Source organism: Mustela nivalis (assembly GCF_964662115.1).
Source record: "Mustela nivalis genome assembly, chromosome: 1".
Taxonomy (NCBI): Eukaryota; Metazoa; Chordata; class Mammalia; order Carnivora; family Mustelidae; genus Mustela; species Mustela nivalis.
This window is the reverse complement of record NC_139020.1, coordinates 195,900,499-195,918,441: the sequence shown is the minus strand read 5'-3', so window position 1 is coordinate 195,918,441 and position 17,943 is coordinate 195,900,499. Positions and strand designations below refer to the sequence as shown.

The window sequence follows — 17,943 nt, the reverse complement described above, 5'->3', positions numbered from 1 at the left end:
CAGAGAGAGGAGGCGAAGTAGGCTCCCCACTGAGCAGAGAGCCCAATGCAGGGCTCAATCCCAGGACCCTGAGATCATGACCTGAGCCGAAGACAGAGGCTTAACCCACTGAGCCACCCAGGCGCCTGAAAAATTAATATTCTTAAAATGTCCATACTGCATAAAGCCATGGATAGACTCAATACAATCCTTTTCAAAATGCCAGTGGGATTTTCCAGAAATAGAAAAAACAATCCTAAAATTCAATGGAACTACAATATACCTTGTATAGCCAACCAGTCTTGAGAAAGAACAAAGCTGGAGGTATCACACTTTCTGATTTCAAGCTATATTATAAATGTATAGTAATCAAAACAGTGTGCAAAACAAAATAAAACCATTGTGGTACTGGCATTAAAATAGGTGCACAGACCAATGGAACAGAACTGAGACCCCCAGTAGTAAACCCACACATATATGGTGAACTAATATTTGACAGGAACATTAATAATATTCAATGAGGAAAGGATAGTCTCTTCAGTAAATGTTGGGAAAATTGGATATTCACATGCAGAAGAATGAAATTGTACCTCTGTCTTACAACCACTCACAAAAATTAACTATAAATGGGTTAAATATTAGACCTGAAACTGTAATCTCTCAGAAGAAAACAGAGCAAAGCTGCTTGACATTGGTGTTGGTGATATTTTTTTGAATATGACACCAAGAGCACATCAGTGAAAGCGAAAATCAACAAGTGAGACAACATTAAAACAAAGTCGATTCTGTACAGCAAAAGAAACAATCAACAAAATGACAAATCAACCTACAGGATAGAAGAAAATATTCACAAACCACAAAGGTGACAAAGAGTTAATATCCAAAATACGTAAGGAACTCCTAAAGTTCAAGAGTAAGAAACCAAATAATCTGATTTTTGAAATGGTCAGAGGATTTGACATTTTTCTAAAGAATACATGAAAAGGTATTCAGTATCGCCAGTCAAATCAAAACCACAATCAAATATTACCTCACACCTGTTAGAGTGCCTGTCATCAGAAAGACAGGAGGTACAAACTTCCAGTTATAAATAATTCATGGAGTGGAAAGTACAGCATAGGGAATATAGTCAATAATATTGTAATAATATCAAATGGTGGCAGATGGTGTCTACACTTAACTGTGGTGAACATTAGATAACATACAGTATTGTATAGTATTATTGTACTCCTGAAACTAATATAACAATGTATGTCAATTATATTATACTGATCAAAAATAAAAGAGAAAGTGTTTTTAAAAGATGAGATAAATAGTGGCAAGGATGTATAGAAAAGAGAACTCCTGTGGCATCTGGGTGGCTCAGTCAGTTGAGCGACCCACCTGCGATTTCTGCTCAGGTCATGATCTCAGGGTCTTGAGGTTGAGCCCCAGATCATCAGGCTCCATACTCAATGAGGAGTCTGTTTAAGATTCTCCCCCCTGCCTCTCCCCCAACTTGAACTCACTCACTCTCTCTCTAAATTAAATTTATCTTTAAAAAAAGAAAAGAGAACTCTTGTGCACTATGTTGGAAATACAAATTTGTACGGTCACTATAAAAAGCAGAATGGAGATTCCTCAAAAAAAAAAGAATAGAAAATAGAACTACCATATGATCCAGCAATTCTACTTCTGGGTATATATCAAAGGAATTGAAATCAGGATCTCAAAGAGATAGCTATACTTCCTTGTGCATTGCAGTATTATTCATAATAGCTAAGACATAGAAACAACCAAAGTGTCCATTGATGAATGAATGGATAAATAAAATATGATTATATACAATGGAATATTAATCATCCATAGTAAAGACAGAAATACTGCCATTTGTGACAACATGGATAAAACTTGAGAGCATTATACTAAGTGAAATAAGTCAGAGAATGGCATATACTTATGATCTCACTTATATGTGAAATCTAAAAAAGCTGAACTCATTAAAAACAAAGAGTAAGTTGGGAGTTGCCAGGGGCAGGGGAGTAGGGGAAGTGAGGAGATACTAGTTGTAAAAGGATTTACGTTCTGGGATCTAATGTGAAGCATGGTGACTATAGTTAACAGTAGTGTATTTTGTACTTGAAAGTTGTTAAAAAAAAAAAAAAAAGGAGATCTTGAACATTCTCACCATGCCAACAACAGAAAGGTAATTATGTCAGACAAAAGATGTGTTAACTAACCTTATTGTGATACTCATTTTGCAACATTTTAAGTGTAAAAAATCATCATGTTGTGCACCTTACACTTATATAATATTATATGTCAATTATATCTCAGTGAAGCTGGGGGGAAAAAACCTTTCCCAGAACATAGATAGGAGTGTCCAGAGTGAAAGGGCCCAATAAGTATTTAGCACTTAATTATGAAACTTCAGCTCACTAAAGCTGAACGTTTCCAGCAAGAGAAATAGGTCACCTACTAAGGATTTGTCATAAGAATAGCATCTGTCTTCTTAATAGCAACATTGAAAACTAAAAAATAATGAAATATTGCCTTTAAAATTCTGAGGGAAAATAAAATTTGACCTAGAATTCTATTTTTATTCAACCACATTCTCAATCAAATGGGATTGAGCCTAAAGAAAATTCTGGTCATTCCAATTATCAAAACAAAAAGCCTCTTTAAACCTTTTTTCAGGAAACTACTGAAGGATAAATTTGTTTAAAATGAGGGAGTAAACCAAAAGAGGCTATATGTGCCATCCAGGAAAGGCACTGTGACTCAAGGAGAGGCACAAAGAATTAGGATTCCGTTGGAGGGTAATAGGCCTAGAGAGTAAGTTGTTCTGATGAGAGCACAAGGGCAGCCAGGAAGCCTCTCCAGGAGAAAAAAGACTTCAGAGAATATGTGGTAGTTTTACCATATGGAGAATGTTTTTGAAAGGTTTTTTTTTTTTAAAGGTATTTTATAGAGCTTTGGAAGACATAAGAGGAGTATAATTTAAATAAAATTAAGATTCCTAAAACAAAAGCAGAAGGTAATAGAAGAAAGGAAATATAATTGAAGTACACTATTTGGTCCATCAGTAAACAATATTTATTTTTAAATATTTTATTTATTTGAGAGAGAAAGACAGAGATAACAATAGAGAGCACATGTTGGGAGAAGAGGGAAAAGCAGGCTCCCAGTTGAGCAGAGAGCCTGATGTGGGGCTCGATCCCAGGACCCTGAGATCATGACCTGAGCTGAAGGCGGACGGTCAACAGATGGAACCAGCCAGCTATCCCTCAATAAACAATATTTAAAAGTTACAATCTTATAAATAAGGTGTTGTTGTTGTTGTTGTTGTTGTTGTTTGCATTCAAACACAACTTTTTCTTTTTTGGTCTGTTCTTTTTTTTTTTTTTTTTTCTTTTTATCTCTTTCCAGTGTTCAGAATTCATTGTTTATGCACCACACCCAGTTCTCCATGCAGTACGTGCCCTCCATAATATCCACCACCTGGCTCCCCCAACCTACCACCCCTCTCCCTTCCAAAATCCTCAGTTTGTTTCTACAGTCTCTCATGGTTCGTCTCCCCCTCCGATTTCCCCCAACTCAATTCTCCTCTCCATGTCCCCATGGCCTCCATGTTAACCCATCTCCATAAGTTTTAACCAAAACTTGTGAGGTATTAGGAAAGTAGAAGGTATTAGGAAAGGGAAATGGATATAAACAGATGTTAAGATCCTCAGCTGCCATTATAAGAAGCAAATAGATAAATCTAAAACTGCATAAGAAGAAAGCAATATAAATGTGACATTTAGAAATACTTAATAAATTTTAGGAAAAAATTATAAAGAGGAAATAGTACAGGTTGAATATAGGACCAGTAATTTTATTGCAAGACTTTTAGCGTTATTTAACTTTTAATACTATGTGCTTATATTACTTTTAATACATTTAAATGTTAATTTTAAAAAGTTGACTTATCCAAAAGGCCAAAGAAAGTTTCAAGCCCCTTTTTATTTTTTTCATTTCATGCTGATTTTTCTGTCTTTTATCCTATATATTTGTTTTTAGATAGAAAGAACTGAATAAGGTGAAGAAAAAACAATTTGAAACCAACCTTTTGAAAGTCCACAAATTTATTGAAAACCACTTATTTTTATGTTAATTTGCATATGGTAAATGCACAGTAAGTGTCTGAGTTAATTCTTAAAGTTATCAACAAGTTTCAGAGGAATAACCTTTTGGAGCCTTTTTGTATTAACACTTAAGTCTATTACTGGAAATTACAAAGACTCCATGTGAAACTTTATGATTTTAATACTCTTTGTCACTCATTTTACATGAAAACTTAATGAATAGAATTATACCTCAAGCTTACATTTAGAGCATGTTGTTTTTCCTAAAAAACAAAACAAAACAAAAACAAAAACAAACAAAAAACCACCAACCAATCCCCTGTGCAAGTACTGAGTGGTAATAATTGATTAAAAAAAAAACTCTTTAAATGAACAAATGGATTTCCTCTTCTATATGAAAAGAATCAGAGGAAGCCTGTAACGCTCCTCAACTCTTTTTTTAAATTTATTTTTTATTTATTTTCAGCATAACAGTATTCATTATTTTTTTTTAATTTATTTTTTATTTTCAGCATAACAGTATTCATTATTTTTCACCACACCCAGTGCTCCATGCAATTCGTGCCCTTTATAATACCCACCACCTAGTATTCATTATTTTTGCACCATACCCAGTGCTCTATGCAATCCGTGCCCTCTCTAATACCCACCACCTGGTTCACCTGCTCCTCAACTCTTGCTTCTGCTTAATAACATGTCCAAATCCACTTTCAGCAACAGAGAATTAGTGCTACCCAAACTAGAAAGCATTTTGAATGGCAACAACAAAGCATTTATGTTAATTGTAATTAGCTATGCCTCTTTGGAGAATATAGACAACTTGAAGATTATATAAAAGCTTCTAATTTATGGAAAGATCTAACAGAGCACTCACATTATAACCTCCTGTTGTGCTATTATTTTTCTACATGAGCATGTGTTGGGAATAATGTTAGTCTGTTATCTTCTAGTGCTGATTAATATTTTTATTAGATCAATGTTTGTACTTTCATTTCTGGACTTAAATAAATTGATTGGATTATTTACTAACAATGAAGCATCATTTTATTAGTGATCCTGGCTTGATATATCTTATATTCCCTTGTAAGACCCACAACATTTAACGCAATTCTAAACATATATAGCAGGCAATTAAATGTGTTATTCAGGTGAATAGAATATCTAAAGTTGTAGGGTTTCTTTTTTCCATATTGTTAGACTTATGTAGATTGAATGAACCAGAGAAAATGCTTTTTGTGTAGGGGAAATTTGGCATTACTACAGTAAAGCAGTGTATACATTTTTAAAATTTTTTTAATGAGAAAGGAAAATTTATTCCAAATTTATTCCAAACATAAAGGACACAAAAGCAGTTGTAACAGAATATTTTGTTTAATTATCTGGTAATAAATGAGAAAACTTGGATAAAATAAACTTGGATAAAAAGATAAGTTACCAGTATTAACAGAAATACAGATTTAAAAGAAACAAGTGTTAATATTGGGGCACCTGAGTGGCTCAGTCAGTTGAGCATCTGCCTTTTGCCCAGATCATGATCCAAGGGTCCTGGGATCAGGTCCCACATCGGGCTCCCTGCTTAGCTGGGAGCCTCCTTCTCCCTCTCCCTCTGCCTACTACTCTGCCTGCTGTGCTCTCTCTCTGTCAAATAAAAAGAATCTTTAAAAAAAAAAAAGTATTAGTATTTGGTTGGCCAGACAGATAGACAGACAGAAATCTGGCCTGTCAAATATTTTATATATATTCACAAAGGTCTTTGAATACTATGAAGTTTATAACCAGGAGACAAATTACTGAATGATTAGGTAATCACATCTTTAGCTCTAATACATTTGGCCATATTTTTTTCCACAACAATTATATATACTCACACTAGCAATGTTCATGCAATTTTTAACTAATTTATATTTGATGTACATTGTAAATTGCCTGATGTACTTAGGATATAAAGATGATTAAGATAGGGTTTTTTGCTCCCTGGGAGGGCAGTCTCGAGTTGGGTAGCAAACATGGAGATAATACAGAGGAACGTATCAGCTAGCCAGCTGATGCTGCCTGGTAACAAGGAAGTGGTTTCTCCTTATAGTGCCATAAGAGACGTTCCAGAATACCAGTTTTGGTGCCTTTCTTTGGCCACCCATGCGGTGCACTTTTAAACTGGAGTTGAAAGTTCTCCTCAAATTTGATGCTTCTGAAATCTAGAATGACATTTGTTATTGTCAAAAGGGATGTTTTATAATGAAATTAGCTGTAAACTCCTATATCTAGTTATAATTGAACATTTATGTTTAAGATTGGTAGTTCATTTTTAAGAGTTAATCAGCAAATCTGCTTGAGAAGAATGACTTAATGCAACCCCTAAAAGTAAAATAAAACAATGGAAAGCATTTTAGGCCAGTAGGATATGGGTCGGTAAACTGTAGAAAACTTGATTTTTTTTTTGAAAGCTTGATTTTTTTAAAGCTTTTTTGTATGTATACATTCTGTGTGATGATTTCCTGAGCTGGTGGAGGCCTATTTTATTATATTTAATATATATCATGGAAACAAATAGTCCTATGAATGAACATTAACAGTCAATAATAATTAACTAATATAGCTAAAAATACACATGAATATTTAATAATTAGCAAATACAACTAGTAAGATGCATTTAAATTAATATTTAATTATATTCAGTTTTCCAAATACACACATTTAACCCTAAATAAAATTAAGGAGGGAATGTGATGTGATGAGCACTGTGTGTTATATGCAACTAGTAATCATTAAACCCTATCATGAAAACTAATGATGTACTATGTGTTGGCTAATTGAATTTAAATTAAAAAAGATTTTACCTATTTTTCTACTGATGGACATGTACGTTATTTTTACTTTGGGGCTTTTACGAATAAAACTGTTATGAAAATTGGGTACAAGAAAAAAAAGAAATCAAACCATTCTACTCAGAAGCCATCCTTCCTACCCATGTGATATAAACTAGCTCACCAAATGAGTGCTATTTCACACTTCTGAAGCCCAAAGGGAGCAGATAGAAACTCTCATTGTTGAGTTTACCAAGACTAGGGACTGCACTGTTGTGAACCCACAATTCTTCTTGGCCAGGGTTTTCTTCTAAATATGACTGACTTTTCTATAATAACTACTTCTAAAGAAGAATATCAATAACAATAAAATAAGAATGATCAGCCACTTAAAATATGATAGGTTCCATGGCAGGTTAATCTGCACAAAAGCCTGTGAGGTTAAATTCAGTACAAAACGTTATCCTTAATTTATAGATGAGCAAACACAAAGGTGAGTCAAGATTTAAAACCAAGTGTACTGACTTCTGCACTTAGGTCCCAAACTAATGTATCATGCTGCTTTCCATTAAGTAATTTAAGCCTCACAATAACTCTGTGAGGAAGACAATAAAAGCTTTATGTTGAGTTTTATAGCTGAGGAAACTGTCTTTTGCAGAGACTAAGCAGTTTATCTGATTTCACGACTCATTTGCATGTAGCTAGGATTGGAATCTGCTTCTTCTAACATCAGCCAGCAGCAAAGGAACAGCATGTTTGGGTTTAAAGACTATACCTCCTCCAGTGTAGAGAGCCTAAAGAAGCTGGATCTCAAGGCTTGGGATGTGGTAGAGGGTGTGGAGAGGACAGTGACAAAGCACAGATCCAGAGGGAGCACCTGTGACTTAGCTGGGGCTTTGAGCTGGTGAGGCTTGAGTTACAATCTAGGCTTGGCCACCTTCTTGCTGTATGAGCTTCAGCACATCACTTCCTTACACCCCACTTTAGTTGCTTCCATTAAATACAAATAGCATTGTTCTAAAAATGTTATCAGACTTAAGTGAGAACATATATATAAAAGACTGCAGAATGCCTCGCATATAGAGGGTGCTTCATAAAAGTTAGTTTCCTTCCCAGGTGAGTGAATTTTTCTTTCTTTCTTTCCACAGCACTTATCTAGCCGGCAGAGTGTCCAGCAAAGCACATCCCAGGTAAGCAACCTAACTAGGCCTCCGAGTCTTTTCCCTCGGCACTTGAAGTGGTCACAGCATGGGGATGCCAACAGGCAGTGATAACCACCACGGACATCTTGATTGTGTGATGCCTTTCATCTAAATAACCCTGACCTCCAAGCAGATTTGGCCAGTCTTCCCTCATTCCTCTGTGCAAATTTACATAAGCACAATTGAAATAACATAGACTAGGAGACTGAAATGAATCCGTCTGGGAGAAAGTAAAAGTGTCATTTAGAATGGTGTCTGTTACCATCTAACACTGTAAATCAAGTGCATCAGGGCGATATCTCCAAGTAATAACTTTGAATTTAAAAGTTCATGGAGAATTTAGAAGTTTGTGACCTGGTGAAGATATTAAGTTCACTCGTAAGTTGGAATTACCGTTCCCATAGCTCCTTCACTCAGTTTACTTCTCCCAGCTACATATTTGCCTGTCTCAAACCAAACATATGGACACAGCACTCCCCTACTAGCAGAGAAGACACCTTCTGTCTCTCTTACATGATCCCCTTTGATAGTAGAAGGAGAGTTAGTCATTTAGTTTTCATTTTATTTCTGGTCAGTATAGTAAGTAACTAAAATATTTACTGGTTTTTTTTTTTCACCTTTCTCTTTAGGTAGATACAATGCGCCCACGTCATGGGGAAACCTGTCGGATGCCAGTGCCACACCACTTCTTCCTCAGCCTGAAGAGTTTCACCTACAATACTATTGGGGAAGACACTGATGTCTTCTTTTCCTTATATGATATGAGAGAAGGCAAGCAGATCAGGTAAAAGTTACTAGAAATTGTGGTGAGGTGGAGATTGTGGAAGGATGATATTACCTGGGTCCTAAGCATCTCTGGGCTTCAGGGAAGATAGATGCACAGAGAAGGAAAAACAAGATAAAGTAACTTCTTACCTAGCTGGGAGTTTTGCCTCGAATCCCAGTGTACCTTAAAGTCACATGTGGCCTCTTTTTTATGCCTATTTCCACATGGAAGTTCAAATTCCAGTCTTGGCTGTCACCACCTCAGGGAAAGAAAAGGATGCATCTTTTCAGTGCCAGAGAAAATGCATAGGAGAAACACAGAACAAAGCAAATTCAGCAGAGAGGCCCCGCTCTATAATGCAGGACGACCTGGGCCCTGCCTTGTTGTATGTGAAGGAGAGGGTTCACAGGGAAATAGGCTAATGATGTCCGCCTGTCTGAGAGCAGTCTCAGCCCTCAGTGCCTTTCCAGCCCTACAAAGGGGAGAGCTTCTTCTGGACAGAAAGGAAGGTTGGTCTGACGCCTTCATTCCTGTTTGTCCTGGGTTGGAAGAGAGGCCACAGAATGGGGCTCAGAGGTAGTAGACCATGTATCTTGGCAGAGCAATGAGGCCTTTAAACATGAACAACTGCGGGGTGGGGAGCAGTCAAGGAGACACTCTGGGCTTCACTTTCTCTACAGGCCAGCAGAGCTTTGATGGGGTGAGATGATAGTATAGCCAATTTTAGGGAGTCCAGAGAGTTCTCTGATTCTCTTCTACTTGGGGCAGAGAGAAAATAAATTTGGAGATACTTTTATATTGCCTAGAAGCTTCCTTTATTCAGAGTGCTTTACAGGTCTTTTATTTACTTATTTATTTTTACTTAAAATTTGAAAACAGCTGTTCCATTTTTCCAGTTGCATGGTATACATAGGAAAATTAAAAATGGAAGTTATAACAGTGCAAAAGAAAAGGAGTTAATTTGCATGCTCCACGGTACCTCTAATCTTGACCACATAGCCCTGAAAATTAAAGCAACTGCTTCACTTTGGTGTAGAGCTAAAATGATACCCTCACTGTTGGGGTCATGTGAGTTTTCCTTGTCACTGCCATCTCCCAATATGTGGGTCTAGAAAGACTGTGGGAAAAGACAGCTGTGGCAGGGATGCTAGCTACAGGTGCGGGGCTGTGCGGATGCAGATTCTGGCTGCTATTTTCCCACTAGGCCCGAGGTTCATAAACTTTATTACTTACCTTTGTATGTGGAAGAATCCTTTCTGAAGGCTGAATTTTTTGAGACAGTTCAGTAAGTGAAACAGATAAAATAGAAGTACTTTACTGTTGGAGAGAAAAGGGAAATAATAGGAATCTCACTATGCACCTTCCCCCACCCAGTACTGGGTGTAACCACTGAAAGTCCCTGGGTTGTGATATGAAAACCAGAACACCCTTCTTTCTCATCTTTGAGTGCTAGTGACTGTGTCTTCTCTTTCCATGACCCCAGCACCTCCCACAGTACCTGTGCCCAGTACATGCTTTGTTAGGCTTACTGTACAGAGAAGATCCACGCCCAGCAGAAACACCCCTGCTTTGGTTTGTAATCCATGCAGGATCATCAGTGCATCAGTTGTTTTTTCACTTGGGCTTCTTGTGTATAATTGAGCCTCAAGAAACAATAAAACATTTTTAAAAGAAGAAACATAAAAAACATTTTTTTTCTTAGAGTTGCTGGAAGTGTTTTGGTCATTTAAAAATCCCTAGATATTAGAGAACTATACCAGCTTCCCATTCATATAATAAACTTGTAGCGTCCTTAATTAAAAATACCATTTCTTTCTTTAGTTTTAAGAGTGGACTAATACACAGAATTTTAGATCTAGGCTTAATTGATAAGTGTTCCTTCTTCTTTCCATTAGCATTTGTGTAGTTTTATAAGCCCCCCGCCAAATTTTAGTTCATTGAACTGATGATACCAACTATGTTTTCCTAATGATTAGGTATTAAACTGGTGATATATTACTGCCTTGAAGTAGTTACCAGAAATCATGAAAGGCTAGGGATGTATTACATCCCTAACCGACTGTTGATACAGAGACTGTTGACACAGAGCAATCACTGTATCAAACCAAACAGTGCTAGTCTGGTGTTCAGTATTGCCAGGACGCTCTCACCTCTATGCCGGAGAACATGCGTGCGCAGAGGGAGCAGGCTAAAGAGAGGACCAGATGTTCCCGCACTCTGAGTCTCATTGCTGATCCCACAGGCAAACCTAGAGAGGCTCCAGTGAATGACAGCCTGCAAACCCACATAGCACAACCTGATAGATGATGACTGATGAGTAAGTATTAAACAATCTGCATGAAGGAAGAAGCGGCAGCTGAGAGGGCCTTGGTAGCTGTAACTTTCTGTGACATTTTATCATTCTGTACAGAGTCATAAATATTTAGGCTTGAAATCTAAATCTCTGATTAAGACCTCTCCCCTGAGTTTCAGAGTCTCGTTTCCTTTTTCCTACCAGACATGTGCCCTTGGATGTCCCTCAGACGTTTCTACCTCAGCATATCTAAACTCATTTCATTTTTTTTCCTCACAAATATACTTCCTTCTATGCTCCTTAAATCAAGTGAAAGGTATTATCATTTGCCCAGAGATGCATGTCATAGACTTCAATGTCCTCTTAGCCTCCTCTCTCTCTATCTCCTTCCCTTCTCAATTAATCACTCTATCTTACTAACTTCTGTCTCCCAAATAAGAGTCAGTTCACTCTCCCTACACCACTCCTATCATCACCCCAGATCCTTCACATTTCTCCCCAAATACAGACTCCCTGAATCTACTACCTTCCTACCCTGAGTTACTCTCCACAGCACCACCATACTTACCTTTTAAAAATGCAAACTCTTCACATCAGCTCCCACTTAACCTAAAGCCCTTGTAACTCAGTGTGACATAAAAGGCCCAGGATGATACAATTCTATTTCTCGAACCTTATTTCCTGTATCTTGATGAGGCAGTTGTCTTTCCCTAAACATGCCTTGCTCTTTCATGCCCCATTACCCTTGCTGGCTTGGTAAACTCCTATCCATTGAAACTCAACTGTATGAAACCTTCCTTAGTATTTATGAGTATAATCAGGCCCTGAGACTTCATTGTGCCCATGATAACACCCTGCACCTAGCTTTAGTCAATTACTAGATATTAAATTGTAATCATACACATGCATGTAGATTTCCCCCACTGGAATTGGAGCTTTCTTGTGTGTCTTTGTACCATCCCTCCCCACCTCCCACCGCCAGTGCTAAGCACAGAACTTTGGATATTGGAGCATTAAATAAATATTTATTGAGTGAATGAATGAAGAAGTGGTCAAATAACCAGTCCTGTGTGATCAAGAAAATTTTATTTAACTGAGCACGTTAGCAAGTATTTACTAAGAATTTCTAGTTTGCGGGCCCCTGTAATAACTGCTTGGGATTTAGAAGTTAAAAAGGACTGTCCCTCACCTTGAGGAGGTCTGAACAGGCATTACAGGATTTCTAGAAGATGTGAAACATCTTTTCCTGATTTTAAGAACCCCAGTTAAATGGAAAAATAAGATTAGGGTATATGTCTTACCGACATGCAGCAACACTTTAAGCACAATAAGCAGTCAGGAAAAAACAAACAAAAAATACAACCCTTTAGACAGAAACTTTTTATTAACATGTAATGTATTATTTGCTTTAGGGGTACAGGTCTGTGAATCATCAGTCTTACACATTTTGCAGTACTCATTATAGCACATACTCTCCCCAGTGTCCATCACCCAGCCACCCTCTCCCTCTCTGCCCCACACCCCACTGCCCTCAGTTTGTTTCCTGAGATTAAGAGTCTCTTATGGTTTGTCTCCCTCCCTGTCACTTCTTGTCTCATTTTTTCCCTCCCTACCCCCAATGACCCCCTGCCCTACCTCTCAAATTCCTCATATTAGAGAGATCGTATAATTGTCTTTCTCTGATTGACTTATTTTGCTTAGCCTAATACCCTCTAGTTCCATCCACGTCATTGCAAACGGCAAGATTTTGGGGTTTTGATGGCTGCGTAGTATTCCATTGTGTGTGTGTGTGTGTGTGTGTGTGTGTGTGTGTGTAAAGAAGATGTGGTATATATACCAGATCTTCTTTATCCATTCATCTGTTGATGGACATCTAGGTTCTTTCCATAGTTTGGCTATTGTGGTTAGACAGAAACTTTTATGGAGTTTTTTTTTTAAGCTTAAAAAAATGAGCAGTCTTGTCTACATCATTGGTTGTTTTATATTTTTTCCTAATCAATTACATTTTAGATCTTGCTTTATATTTAGGATTAAACTATATAGTTCAGGAAAGAAATATAGTCAGCTTTACCATGTAATAATCTGAGAGAGATTACTTTTCCTGTTATGGTGAGCTAGATCAGTTGTCACCAAGGTTGTGAATTTAATACCCAAAGAACTATTTTTTAAAAAGAAAAAAGAGGGGTACCTGGATGGCTCAGTGGGTTAAAGCCTCTGCCTTCGTCTCAGGTCATGATCCCAGGGTCCTGGGATCGAGCTCCACATCGGGTTCTCTGCTCAGCAGGGAGCCTGCTTCCTCCTCTCTCTCTGCCTGCCTCTCTGCCTACTTGTGATCTTTGACTTTCAAAAAAAGAAAAAAGAAGTCATAGAAGAAGAGGATCTTTGAAAGACTGAGGAGCCAGGCTCTTGGAAAAAGGACTGTAGGTGAAAATGAAAGTAATTGAATTAAAGAGTGTCCAGGATTCAGATAAGGTACTAATTCATTTGTTCAACAGATATTTATTAAGCATCAACTAGCTATTGGGATAGAACCTAGGGATACTGAGGTGATCAAAAGAAATATCTGCTTGTCTTTTGGAGCTTATGATCTAGAAAAGAGACCATCTCTTTTCTACTAGAGAAATCACCAAACACGTGATTGCATGAATAAGTATGTAGTTTAAAAAGCCTGATAAGTGCTGTAAAGGGACATCATGCAGAGTGCTCTGAAAGCTCATGTAGATTGGAATGAGGGGAGGCTCTTAGGGCATCCATGTTGAGGCTTAAAGTATGTGCAAACAGAAAGAGTGGATAATGTGATCTAGGCAGAAGGCCTAGATGCAGGGAAAAACTTGGTATATTCAGAAAACTGAATGGCAGTCAGTGTAGCTGGAAGGTTGCAAGAGAAGGAAAGGAAATCTCAAGAGGAGATTGAAGAGATAGGCAGGGACCAGATTCTACAGGGCCTTGTAGCCATGAAAGGATTTTGGATTTTATTGGAAGTTCAAGAAGATACTCAAGCACAAAAAGTAGCAAAGGCAAAAGCATGAGTCAGACACAACAAAGATTTCAATGTATGTCTGCAGGAAATTATGAGGTTATTAGAACTGGGAAGAGGTTTGTACTGGCAGTAAACTCCAGGTCTTGAACCTGTTTCTTATGCATGTTTGCTCACAACCCCTTGAACAAAGAAAGAACTCAGTAAATGTCCAATCAGAAAATGTATTAAAGACAAGATTCAGTAGGTCTAGGGTAGCTCAGAAAACCCTGTACACTGATTTAGATTTGATGCATTAGATAACCCTTATGAATCCTTGAGAAGGGGGATGATGTGAATGACATGTTGAAGGTAATTATTTGAGATTATCACAGTGGTATTATAGAGGTTAAACTAGAAAATAGAGAAGTTAGAAGCTGTTGCAGACATGAAGCGGTAAAGCCCTAGGATAAGGACGCTAGTAGTAAGATTAGAGAAGATAGGACATCGTGTCCTATAAGATTTGGACCCATCTTCATCGCCTTTATAACCTAATTTCCTATCCTTCCCCCATTGATCAATCTAGTTCACAATGGCCTCCTTGCTATTCCCTGAAAATATAACATGTTTTTACTTTAGGCCTTTCTTCGCATCTACTGTTTCCTGAATATTCTCATGGTGCTTGCAGCCTCACCTTCCTTGGGTTTTTACTCAAATATCACACTCTCGGGCTTTTCCTAGCCACCTTATCTAGAATTGAAACCACCAAGGGTGCCTCAGTGGCCCAATCCATCAAGAGTCTACCTTCAGCTCAGGTCATGATCTCAAGGTCCTGGAATAGGGCTCCCACACTGGGCTCCCTGCCCAGTGGAGAGTCTATTTCTCCCTCTCCCTCCCCTCACCCACTTATGTTTGCTCTCTCACTCTCTCTCTCTCAAAATAAATAAATAAAATTTTTAGAATTGAAATAATCATTACTACCATCTTCCACATACACATCCATATTCTCAGTGTCTCTTCCTTGCTTTATATTTTTCCTTAGCACTTAGCACCATCTAGCATACTAAATAGTTTACATATTTACCTTTTTGTCTGTATTCCATCACTGGGCTGTAAGCACTATGAGAACAGAGTTTTTTAATCTTATTCACCAGCAAATCCCCTGAACCTAATAGAGTATTGGCATATGGAAGGTACTCAATAATTATTTGCTGAAAGGATGAGTAGTCTACTAAATGTAACAATAAACTTATTTCTCTTAACACTTTCTATTTCTAAAACCTATAACTCAGTGGTTTTTTTTGTTGTTTTATTTTTGTGTTTGTTTTTATTTTTTACCTTGGTGACAAGGAGAAATGGTGCTAGAATTATTGAAGCTAGCTGAGTGAAGAAAATAATGAGTTTGGTTTGGGCTATGTTGAGTTTGAAGTGATAGCCAATCGATGGGTCATGTGGTAGGAGCATCTGGGATGCAGGTGAGATGTCACAGATGGAGATGAGAATTTTACTGGGAATAGTTTCTGCATGCAGAAACAAAGCTATCTGAAAAAGTGAGAATATATGAGAAGAGCAAAGGGCAAAAGACAGGGAATATTTCAATCATTAGAAAACAATTTATGTATATGTAACATGCACAATGTACTACTGCCAAGTAATTTAGAAATTCATTTAAGACTGGGAAAGTAAATGCCAGTAAAACAGAAGAAATAACTGAACACAGCCAGTAGCATCATAGTACTTAAATTCAAAAATATATTACAAAGCCACAGTAATCAAAACAGTATGGCACTGGCATAAAAACAGACATAATGACCAATGGAACAGAACAGAGAGCCCAGAAATAAACTTACCCATATATAGTCAACTGATCTATCTACCAAGATGCATGATAGGGAAAGGATAATCTTTTCAATAAATGGTGTTGGAAAAACTGGATATCCACATGCAAAAGAATGAAATTTTTCACACAATTCACAAAAATTAACTCAAAATGGATTAAAGACTTAAATATTTGAGACATTAAATCTTTAACTTCTATAAGAAAACACAGAACAACAGCTTATTGACATTGACCTTGACAATGATATTTTGGATATGACACCAAAAACACAAGCTTTGTTGCAAAAAATAGACAAGTGAGATTATGTCAGACTGAAAATTTCATTCTGCACAGCAAAGGAAATAGGCAACAAAATGAAAAGGCAGCCTATGATATTGGAAAAAGTATTTTCAACCATATATCTGATAAAGTATTTTTTTAATTTTTTATTTTTTTATTTTTTATAAACATATAATATATTTTTATGCCCAGGGGTACAGGTCTGTGAATCGCCAGGTTTACACACTTCACAGCACTCACCAAAGCACATACCCTCCCCTATGTCCATAACCCCACCCCCCTTTTCCCAACCCCCCTCCCCCCAGCAACCCTCAGTTTGTTTTGTGAGATTGAGTCACTTATGGTTTGTCTCCCTCCCAATCCCATCTTGTTTCATTTATTCTTCTCCTACCCACTTAAGCCCCCATGTTGCATCACCACTTCCTCATATCAGGGAGATCATATGATAGTTGTATTTTTTTTAAAGATTTTTATTTATTTATTGAGAGAGAGGTAGTGAGAGAGAGCATGAGCGAGAGGAAATCAAAGGGACAAGCAGACTCCCCTTGGAGCTGAGAGCCCGATGCGGGACTCGATCCCAGGACTCCGGGATCATGACCTGAGCCGAAGGCAGTCGTCCAACCAACTGAGCCACCCAGGCGTCCCGATAGTTGTATTTTTTTAAAGATTTTATTTATTTATTTGACAGACAGAGATCACAAGTAGGCAGAGAGGCAGGCAGAGAGAGAGGGGGGAAGCAGGCTTCCCGCTGAGCAGAGAGCCTGATGTAGGGCCTTTGTGGGCAGCTGCCCAACCACTGCATAAACGTTTGTCAGCATAAGGCTGCCTTCCTATGCCCTTCAGTTTTTCTGAGTACCTCCTGCATGTTCACATACCAACTGTTAACAAACCAGGTCATTGGGAAGTAACCCTTAAACCCCAAATAATGAAAAACAAATTATTTACATTTTCAGTTTGAGGTGCTAGAAGAAGAAAAAAAAAGTAAGCCTAAAGAAAACAGAAGGAAGAGAATAATAAAATAAAACTTAAAGTGTCAATAAAATAAAAACCGATTATCTGAAAAAAGAAACTTTTTAAAAAATAGACATACCTTCTTTAAAAAAATGCATCTTCAGGTCCTCTGCCCATTTTTTAAACTGAATTACCTTTTGTGGTGTTGAGTCCTGTTAGTTCTTTATATATTTTGGATACTAATCCCTTGTCAGATACATCACTTGCAAATATCTTCTCCCCTTCTGTAGGTTGTCTTTTTGTTTTGTTGATGGTTTCCTTTGCTGTACAAATGTTTTTTGTTTTTCTGTAGTCCTAGCAGCTTAATTTGGTTTGATTTCTCTTGCCTGAGGAGACATATCTAGAAAAATGTTTCTGTGGCTGATGTCAAAGAAAGTACTGTTTATGTTTTCTTCTAAGAGTTTTATGGTTTGTTGGTATGTTGCTGTTGATGAGAATGCAGGTTGGTATAGCCACTGTGGAAAACAGTATGGAGGTTCCTCAAAAAACTAAAAATACAATTACCATATAACCCAGTAATTCCACTACTGGATATTTACCCAAAGAAAATGAAAACACTAATTTGAAAAGATATATGCATCCTCATGTTTATTGTAGAATTATTTGCATAGTCCAGATATGGAAACAACCCAGGCATTCATCAGTAGATGAATGGATAAAGAAGATGTGGTATATTCGATGGAATATTACTCAGACATTAAAAAGAA

The 17,943-nt window shown here is 37.4% G+C and overlaps 1 protein-coding gene across 9 annotated transcripts in view; it reads left to right on the top strand.

Moving 5' to 3' along the window:
* DOCK3 (dedicator of cytokinesis 3) overlaps nt 1–17,943 on the top strand; it is a 568,909-nt gene that overhangs the window by 397,507 nt on the left and 153,459 nt on the right. For all 9 annotated transcript variants that reach the window (XM_082702076.1, XM_082702074.1, XM_082702073.1 and 6 more), the window contains exons 8-9: nt 8,038–8,079; nt 8,721–8,875. In XM_082702076.1, coding sequence (XP_082558202.1) covers nt 8,038–8,079; nt 8,721–8,875 — 197 coding nt within the window. The remainder of the gene's footprint in view (nt 1–8,037; nt 8,080–8,720; nt 8,876–17,943) is intronic.